General features: G+C 35.7%; 1 protein-coding gene across 3 annotated transcripts in view; it reads left to right on the top strand.

Annotated features, from left to right (window-relative positions):
• Window positions 1–9,646, top strand: part of DGKD (diacylglycerol kinase delta) — an 88,887-nt gene extending 79,241 nt beyond the window's left edge. For 2 of the 3 annotated variants that reach the window (XM_087725660.1, XM_087725661.1), the window contains 4 exons: window positions 86–205; window positions 516–630; window positions 3,082–3,212; window positions 5,573–9,646. In XM_087725660.1, the coding sequence (XP_087581786.1) occupies window positions 86–205; window positions 516–630; window positions 3,082–3,212; window positions 5,573–5,662 (456 nt within the window). In that variant the 3' untranslated portion in view covers window positions 5,663–9,646. The remainder of the gene's footprint in view (window positions 1–85; window positions 206–515; window positions 631–3,081; window positions 3,213–5,572) is intronic. The other variant, XM_087725662.1, reaches the window with a different exon arrangement.
• Window positions 9,647–10,346: the final 700 nt, after the last annotated feature.

Here is a 10,346-nt window from a genome sequence, read left to right on the forward strand (position 1 = left end):
TATGGTAGTTCTGTTACAGGTTAGACAGGTCTCGGTTCAGATTATAGGTCTTAACTGTGTCCTCACATTTTCATTTCTGATGTAGCAGTTGGATCCTCCCCAGAAAGAACAGCTCCAAGCTGCATTGACAGATATGGACTTTCACATAAGGAAACTAGCAGATATTCCATGGCTGTGGCAACTCATGGAGCCCAGTGATGAAGAGGTAACTTGTTAGAGGGAGTATCTATGGTTATGCTCAGGGTGTTTTAGGGCCCCAAGTGGGGAACAACACAATGGAAGCAGTTGATTAACAACAGATTCCATCTCCCCCCATTCCACTCCCACCCTCCCCACGTGTCCTTAATTTGTAGTTATTTATGTAGATATATTTTATGACTGTAAGCTGTCCAGAGTTACCTTATGGCAAGATGGGCAGCAGAAGAGTCTGATAAAATGAATGAACATTTGGGGGGGGGGGGTTTCCTATATAAATTGAAAGTCTACAAAAATATTGTGGTTTCTCTTTTCTGTAGAACCAAATGCTGGATTATTCTAAACGCAGCCGAAGCGGCAAATTTCGTCTGGTGAAATTTAAAAAGGATAAAAACAACAAGAATAAGGAGACAAGCAGTAGCTTGGGATTGCCGGGTACCATCTGTTTTTGCATTCCTCTTTGCCTTTCTTTACATCCCTATATATCCAAATGTGCCCATGCATTTTGATGTGCTTTCCACAAGAAACAATGCGTCTCTTCTGATTCCTTATATATTCCATACTTTTCTGCTATAGGTCTTCTTTTCTTTTATATTAAACATGTGTTTTACTTTTCTGGAGCAGATTACTGTATTTGTATTTGTATCATACTACTAGACTGAATAAAGTATAGAAACTAAGAACACACCGCAAATAGAATTTAGGACTTTGAAATACTGGACATTTTTGGATGGTCAAAGAGGTTTATTGGAAATTTGGAAATTTTAAAAACTGAAGTGATTGTTGAACCCAAGCCTGCATAACTCCATATCCCCCATGCTAATGTTTCCAGATTTGGTTATTGATTTTCTCTCATTGATTCTCTACCAAGCTTTAATTACATCTTATATCTCATTGTCCCAGGATTCTGCATCTTCATTTATGCATCCTGAGCTTTAATTTTCATTTTTAGTATGACATTTAAAAAAAACACCTTTTCAAATCAAAGTTAAAATGGAATCAGGGTAATCTTTTCCCAATTATCTTAGTTGATTTGTTGGCTTATATCTTTCAGCATTCTATGGAGCTAATGATGTTATTTATCTTCCTACTGGTTTTCTGACATTTCAGTGTTCTCTCTTTTGCCTTTAGCTTTTTAGATTCTGTTATTCTATTTCTTATTTAAAAGCTAATAGAAAGGCTGGATAGCTGGCTGTTTTTGTCCAGGCATTTTTTCTCCCTAAACCACAAAAATAGTGCCCACATAGATATGTTGATTTTCTAGGCAGATGCAAGGGATTTCTTGGTTCAGATGCATGCAATAAGACATTCACAATATCTGTTTCTTTGATATAAGGAACTATAAAGACCATTAATTCTTAAGTTTCCTCTATTCATGAGCCATTATTGTATATTAAAGAAAATTTACTGATTGGATTGAAACCTTTATTAATATTTATGATGTGTTATAACTAAGCCTTTTACCAAGGTTTCGCAAGCTAATTGGTTAATTAGCCTGTCAATTAATAATAACAGGTTAATGTTGGTTAATAACAAATCTAAATGAAATGTAGGAATCTTAATAATTTCTTCTTTAAACCAATTTCAGACACATGGTTATTATAATGCATCTATCTGAACATGGGTTTTCTCTGTCAGAGGCTCATTAAGGATGAGTCTCAGAGATTAAATTCTTTAAGAATTGATTACCAAAAGGTACTATATGGAAAAAGCCATCTCCAGACAGTATGTGGATAACAAGATCTTGAACATAGGATTGTAGACTTTTCATACAGCAAAGGAAGTTCATTGTGTCAGAATTAACTAAATATGTTTGGGCTAAAAATTTAGGGCACACATTTTAAAAGGTGGAATTTTACATTCTGTCAATGTTGATCTATTTTGATGACAAAAGTAAACTTGGATAAACAAATCCCTTACATTTTGCATCATATTTTTCCTGAATAAACTTTATTAATATAGGTAGACACTTCTTAGTATTGCAAACATCCAAACTTCTTAGTATTTGCTTTTGAGTAGGTTGAGGTTGAGGTTTGTTTTATTTATATGCCGCCCTATTCCCAAAAGGGACTCAGGGTGGCGAACAACTCAAGCGGGAAAGGGAACACACAAATACAAGACAAGCATTTAAGATAGCCAACAACCACACCTGTCGAGAGGGGAAGGGAGCTCATCAATCCCAGGCCTGCCGACACAGCCAGGTTTTAACGGCTTTTCGGAAGGCCAGGAGAGAGGTGAGGGTCCGAATCTCCGCGGGGAGTTCGTTCCAAAGGGCCGGAGCTGCAACAGAGAAGGTCCTCCCCCGGGTCGTAGCCAGATGGCATTGGCTGGTAGACGGAACCCGGAGGAGGCCAACCCTGTGCGATCTAATGGGTCTTTGGGAGGTAATTGGCAGCAGGCGGTCTCTCAAGTACCCAGGTCCAATACCATGAAGGGCTTTATAAGTGATAACTAGCACCTTGAAGCGTATCCGGAGACCGATTGGAAGCCAGTGCAGCTCGCGGAGGATAGGTGTAACGTGGGTGTATCGAGGTACACCCACAATCGCTCGCGCGGCTGCATTCTGGACAAGTTGAAGTCTCCGAATGCTCTTCAAGGGCTGCCCCATGTAGAGCAAAAGCATGTGTCCCTGAATTGGAAGTGCAAGCTATTGGCAAGTTACTTCCTTGATCTCAGAAATTATCTGGCCTCCATTTAAGACAGTGTCTTCAACTTTTTAGCTTTTCCTTATTTTGGAATCAGTGAACTATTCTTTCTAAGATATGTTAGTACTGTTTTGCCTTTCACTTTCGTGCTTCTTTGGTCTTTGCTGCTGATCACCTTTTTCACTTATCTTTCCTCTGGGCTTTGGGGTACTCAATGTCCCTGCTTTTCCATCTCTGACAGTTCACCTCTGGGGAACAGAGGAGGTTGCAGCCTGGCTTGAACATCTCAGTCTTTGTGAGTATAAAGATATATTCATCCGGCATGACGTCCGGGGCTCTGAGCTCCTGCATCTGGAACGGAGAGATCTCAAGGTACTTTCATAAAGAATTCATCAAAATAGCCATTTGCATTTACATGGCATCCACTGCTGACTGTCCTTGGAGCTGGTCTGCAGAGGTGGTTTTAGACAGAGTAATATATTTGTTTTTAGGATATAAAAGAAGAGGTTTTTGGTAAAATATACACACCAAACCTTAGGGTATAGAGTATACCTGAAATTCAGCACTATTGCATCTCCTAGAATCAACTGCCATTGCTTGAAATATACTATTCCTGTACAATTCCTTGATAAAGTACCATATTTTTTGGAGTATAAGATGCACCGGAGTATAAGATGCACCAAGGTTTTGAAGATGATTTTTTTTAAAAAAAAAAGTAGGTAGGTAGAGTCGTAGAGAAAGAGAGAGAAATACAGTAGGTAGGTAGGAAGAGAGAGTAGTTACATAGCTAGGTAGACAGATAAAGGAAGAGAGAGAAATAGAGAGAGATAGAAATACAGTAGATAGGTAGGGAGAGAAAGAGACAGAAAGTAGATAGGTAGGTAGATAGCAATAGCAATAGCAGTTAGACTTATATACCGCTTCATAGGGCTTTCAGCCCTCTCTAAGCAGTTTACAGAGTCAATATATTGCCCCCACAGTCTGGGTCCTCATTTCACCCACCTCAGAAGGATGGAAGGCTGAGTAAACCTTGAGCCGGTGAAATTTGAACCACTGAACTGCAGATAACAGTCAGCTGAAGTGGCCTGCAGTACTGCACCCTAACCACTGCGCCACCTCGGCTCTAGATGTTTCCAGGTATATTTATCCATGTGCTGGAGAAGGAAATCTCTGACAATCTGCAGCACCTAAGACTTTGTTTCTACTGGCAGAGCACTTGATCAATGTAATTCTCATCAATCAGTTAAAGAGCTTTCCAAAAAGAAAAAAAAGTTTTTGCACTCTGCAAACCTCCCGAAAATGGCCCGTTGTTTTTTTTTAAAAAGGCACGAATAGCCTGGGGAGGGGTGCAGAGTGCTCCTTGGTGGGGGAGGCCAAAAATGAGCAAAAAATGCCCCATTTTTGTGAAAACGGGCCCTTTTTTGTCAAAAAAAATGCATGCATAGCCTTACAGAGGCTTATAGAGTATTGCTGGGCACCGGGGGGGGGGGCAAAAACAACCCATTTTTTGCTCATTTCTTACCTCCTCAGCCCCCAGGAGCTCTCTGATAGCCTCCATATGGGTGTGCACAGCCATTTTGGTGAAGGGGGTGGGGCTTCAGGAGGCAAAAAATGCTGTATTCGATGTATAAGACGCACCTAGATTTTCAGCCTCTTTTTTGAGGCAAAAAGGTACGTCTTATATTCCAAAATATACGGTATATATTGTTATTAAGTAGTAGCCATATTTTAATTATTGCTATGAGGAAATGTATCCTATTCTAGGATACATAATATAGTTTTAGGTTAGTGCAAGACAAATGAATTTTGTTTCTATGCAGAATTCAACTCCACTAATAATAGGATTCAGGGAAGTACAACTGTTAATATGACTATCACACCTGTTCCGAATGAATCCACATTTTTGTGGACAATGAATATCATCATAAAATTCTCTTGTAGATTTCTGCTTCTTATTACCATCAAACGGTAACAGCAAAGCTACAAATCTAGCAGGAAATCAAAACTAGATCCAAGTATGAGAAGGAAAAAGGGAGAAAGGGAAAATAACAGAAGGGACTAGACATAAACCATCAAGAGATAGAATATAAACCTATTGGCAGGTTATCTTAGGAATAGCAATTCAACTCAGGTGACAAGAAATCTAGGAAGAGGCAGTTCAAATCATTCAAAGAAGCTCTGCCTTAATAAACTCATTATAAATGATGATTGGAAATATATTTTGCAATTTATGAGGTTATGTATACCTGGATTAGCATTAAATACCTTACTGAGTCTGTATAGTTCTATTTTGACTTTGACTATCTGTATAGGTTTTCACACTAAGTAAACATAATATGCTAAGATTTATTTAGCATTGGGAAGATACGATTCCTATGAACATAGAAGTATCTGGGGAGGATATGGGTAATAATAAAAACTGTGGCTTTTATTTGCATTGAATTACATGTTTTCCTGATTCATTTTATGAAATAATGTGTTTGTGTGTGTAGCTTGATTGCTGTTTGAATTAAGCTTTTTGCATTCCTAGTTTTGTTCCTGTGCAGTTGATAAATTTGTGCCTCTGAATAATGTCTACTTAAAGTATATTCTGTAATATATCTTGTTTTCTCAAGCACTGATTTCTGAGATGCTTCTGTTTTTTTCTCATTATGGGGATGATTCAACTAATATGTATTCTACAGTTGACTAGTTTTTCATGAACTAAATTTATCCTTATCATTTTTTTTCAGGATCTAGGAGTAACCAAAGTGGGTCACATGAAGAGAATATTACATGGGATCAAGGAGCTGAGCAAGAATATTCCTGTCACCGAGGCTTAAACACTGTTTTTGGAGCCTGCTTCTACCATTCCTCCTGATCTCTGCACAATTGAAAGCTGACAGGGCACATATGCTCAGGAGGTTGTCCCTGTGGAACAGCCAAATAGTATCAGTGTTCAGAGCTCACATCCAGCTTTTTATGGTGCTACTGTTCTGATGTGGCATAGAGTGCAATCTACTCTACAAGTCACACTTTGCTAGACTAGGTGTTACTTGACTTCCTCAGTCTCAGTGTCCTTTATTCAAACTTGAATACTCTTGATGCTGAGCATCCTCACTGATTTCTGTCAGTCAAGATTGGTAAACCAGCCTATGGATCCACAACTTTTGAGGGAGAGTTAAGTCACCAAAGTCAATGCTAAAGACACCATGATTTAAGAATTGTGACAGGCATTAAGAGTAATGAAAACACCTGTTTTTCAAGCATGCACAACTATAAAATTAGATGTCAAAAATGAAAAAAGGGCATTTGTAAATCTACTATTTAGGAAATTTTTAAAAATTAATTCACCGATTATACAGTTAATACATAACCTTTGTAATAACTGCCATAGGACTTAAATTAGGAAGAGACTCTTTTATCATGCATTTTCCTGACAGTTTTTTTTCGGTGCCAGAAATGCATATAACCACTTGTCTAAATCTGCCTTGTTCTTTTCTGGTTCTGCTGTCTAATATTCATGGATACTAATATTGTTGTTTAAAACATCAGTCCCTGGAGAAACGTGGGAAGGACCCAGAAATGCTCCAAGTTAGCAGAATATGCTGACCCTTAACAGTACTGTTGTTCAATGCATATACATCAGAAAGTTAATTCTCCAGTATTTTTTAAAAAAAATTGCTATGATTATAATGAAAATATGTCAGTCAAGTAGAAAACAGCACTTTATTGTTGATGATAAACATATGGCAATTTCTTCCATTTCCCATTGAACACCTCAGGGAATAAAATCAATATATAATTTTAGGAAAAATGCAGTAAAAAGGGATGAATTTCTAAACTTTAACCATAGAAGAATTATAGTGCTTGCTATGTGTTTCTTTTAAAAATCATGTGAAATTAGGAATGTTTGACTAAATTGTTCTTATCCTGAATAGTCTTACCTTTCTCTTTTGACATAACCTGGCATTTCCCCCCTTTTTAATCTATGCTGAATTTGAGAGTCATCACTCTTTCAATATCTGCATTTGCAGAGTTCTGTCATAATTTGAGTTTTCATAATAAATTAGCTTTTAAACTTGTATTAACACCATCGCATTCCAAGATATTAATAAGTAAGGATAATTTTCTATCTTGGCCTCTTTTTTGTTGACCTATATAGTTAAATCCCTTTCTACATAATGGAAGTCCTGAATCCCAAATTTCATGAACAGTATAGCTGCATCAGATTGACACTATGTGTTATTTATCTGCCTTACATGGTATTTGGAGTATCTAGTATTGTTTATTTGAAGCTGAGTTTTTTCCTTAAGGAAGGAAGTATTAAAAAGTGCCATGATATACCAGAGCTTTCAATTTGGCAATGTAAAGTTTCTATTTTATTGTATTTTTTATTTTATAAAAAAGTATAAGGTGTTCTGTTTTGAGGGCAAAAATACACAGTTGGATTGCTCAAGCTAATGTTTCTTGGCACTTCATTAAATTGTGAGCCATAACATTTGAATTGGTCCATTAAATTTCAGAGAACTTGGTAGAATATAATAAGAAAAAGTATTTACCCTAGAAAGTGCCAACGTCGGAAGTAACTGTATTTTAATAACATACTGTGAATTTGAAAAAAAATTAACATTTCAATTGTAAATAAAATCTCCTGGACTTACCACAATCAACAAACTTTATTGATTAGTCATCTAACCATATCAAAAAACTACAAAACCAGTACAGAAAAAAGAGTAGGACAGGAATAACAAACATTACCTCTACAACACGTAATCTGTTCTATATAGTCTGTTCTCTTTGAAATGGCTTTTGATATAAAAATTACAATCTTGATAATGATATGATTAAAAGGTTTTTAAGTAAAGATCTAAATAAATGGTCCTTTCTGCAGAATATAGTTTGCAACCAAACTCCTGTACTCACCAAAAGTTGTTCCGGGAAACCATATTGTTTAACAGTGAGGTTTTAAGGACATAGCACAGACTGCAGATGAAAGAATTGTCCCTATCCCTATTTATGCTTATCAAAGGGATTCCATTGACAGGGACAATTAACTGGATAAAATCTATTTGTGTTTGCTTTAATCTGGTTATATTTTTTGCTCCTGAAAGATCACTTTTGAATTCATTGCAGTTATTTGACAACTACATGAAAGTGAAATACACTTCCATGCTTGGTTATTTAAGAAATTCTCAGTATATGCATAGGATTCCCGCCAAATTATTAATATGTTTAAATTGAATGAAATTATTCACATTTTTGGCAATGGTTTCTCACCAAGTAAAATTCCACTAATTTTACTTCTCCAATAGGAACTGAAAAGGCACACATTGCTGGCTGTCCCTTGAAAACCTCTAACACCTGTATTATTTTGAAATGATTTGAGTATTATTTAAAAGTGAATATAGTATGAATGGTAAATTAAAGACTGTTTACACAAAACTCGTATCTTAACAGATATTTGTGATGTAAAAAAAAGAGTTGTTTTTATAAGTCATTTGATGTGTGTATTGTTAACCGTGATAACTGTTCTACAGGGGAAATATAACTATTGCAGTGATCAGACAAAAGCATAGGGAAACATTTAATTCCTGTACAGTTTGGGAAAGAAGGTATTGTGCCTTAAGAATATAACATGCTATTTATTATTTAATTTATACTGTCATTACCGTGAAAGCATCTCTTGTTTGTACATATTTTGCAGTTGATTGTTGTAAATATAATGTTCTTGTATATAAAGACAATCTCTTTCTGATCTTGCTGTAAATAATTGATTTGTTGCTATAGTAATTAGAGAAACAGTATTTAATATGGCTTGTCAGTAGTGAGAGAAATGCAAATGTATTAAGTAAAACTGACCTTAAAATTATAGAAGGATCTTGAAGTATAACTAGACTGAATAGCATCTGTAATGCCCACCAATTTATGGGCAGAGGTGGAGAGAATGGGGGGAGGGAGAGAAAGGGAGAGAGGCTGCCTGAAACCATAGTTGTAGTCCTTAATACTTTGTACTTTATGATATGCATTGTGATTCTCTGTAAAGAACTTGGAAGCATTTCATTAGAAGTGTATCAATTTTTCATCTAAGAAATTCAAGGAATATTTATCCATAAAATACCACACAAAGTAGATTAGCTTAAAGTTGGTAAATGTAATTTTATAATTTGCTTTATTATTGAGATGAAGTACACAAAGTATTTTAAAAATACAACAACAAAGTAAAACAAATAGAAAAATGTAAGCTTGGTTTTAAGAAGAACAATAAAGATGCCTAACTGTAACCACATGCAACGGATGGTTTATTAGGAGAATATATATATATAGCCAATTTTCTTGCTCATTGTTGTTTATAGCCAGATTGTCGTGAATTTCACTGTTAAAAATGGGGATTTTAATTCAGATGACTGACATGATTTTCTGTGTCTGACAATTGCAATTGCAGCTTTTCATATATTTTCTTAGGCAATTCTCAATACTTTTTCCCTATGGAGAATATTGGTTTTTTACTTTTCTCTTTTAGACATCTTAAATTAGAAGAAGGAAAAAATATTTTTGAAACATCCTGAACTGGGCACTTTAATATCACATTTTGGATTTTGGATTACAGCCTCTAGCAACCCTAGCAACCATAATTTGTTTAGAGACACAAAAGGTGCCTTACTGAATGATCTCCATTCTAAAACCTGAGAAGGGGGGAAAAAAGAAGAAGCTGGACCTGCATTTCTAACTTTAATCCTTATAATACAGTATATGAGAATATCACCGGTTATTTTTCTAAGTCTCAAACTCCCAAGTGTCTGATAAATAAAATATGTTTTTCTCTACTCTTGTGGTTAAAAACAAATAAGATACATTATTGATAACATCAAGACTTGTGAGGTGTAGCTCTAAAATACTTAATTGCATGGAGATTCACATTCACCTACTCTGGGTACTGATGATTTTTTATAATTGTTCTTTTCTGTTATGGACTGAATCATACATAATGCAATTTATTCATTTTGGTAGTATGGTATAAAATTAAAAATAATGCAGAGTTTATGGGTGCTATTAGCATGCTAAACCATAGCTTAACAAACTCTCTTAGTATATTGGATTCATGCAATTTCAGCCAAAACCAAGCCATATGGTCTATTGTGGGAAATAAGTTAATAAACAAGCTCCTATTCTTGCAAACAATGATGCCATTTCCTAGCTCATGGTGAGAAAGTAGTCACATAATCAAACTTGGTTGTCTGAATGTTACAAGATATCTACCACTGCATCATTTTAACTAGCACAATTACATTTTTGGTTTCATAATATAGTTGGAAAGAGGAAATAGGCCAAAGTACTGAGCTTATTGTGATTATTAGGAGTTGTTTAACTGATTCCAGTTATTTCTTGTTTAAAACAAAGGGTGGTGGTGGTTATTATGTTCATCTCATAAGCAGTGAAAAGTTTCTGATGTTGCAGGCTTTACTCTGTTTCAATTTCAAGGCTATTATCATACTGGCAGGTAGGAATTCCTATAATAGATTATAT

This window comes from Thamnophis sirtalis, unplaced genomic scaffold (assembly GCF_051295495.1).
Source record: "Thamnophis sirtalis isolate CommonGarterSnake01/CBP01778 unplaced genomic scaffold, rThaSir2_p1.2 scaffold_11, whole genome shotgun sequence".
NCBI lineage: Eukaryota > Metazoa > Chordata > Lepidosauria > Squamata > Natricidae > Thamnophis > Thamnophis sirtalis.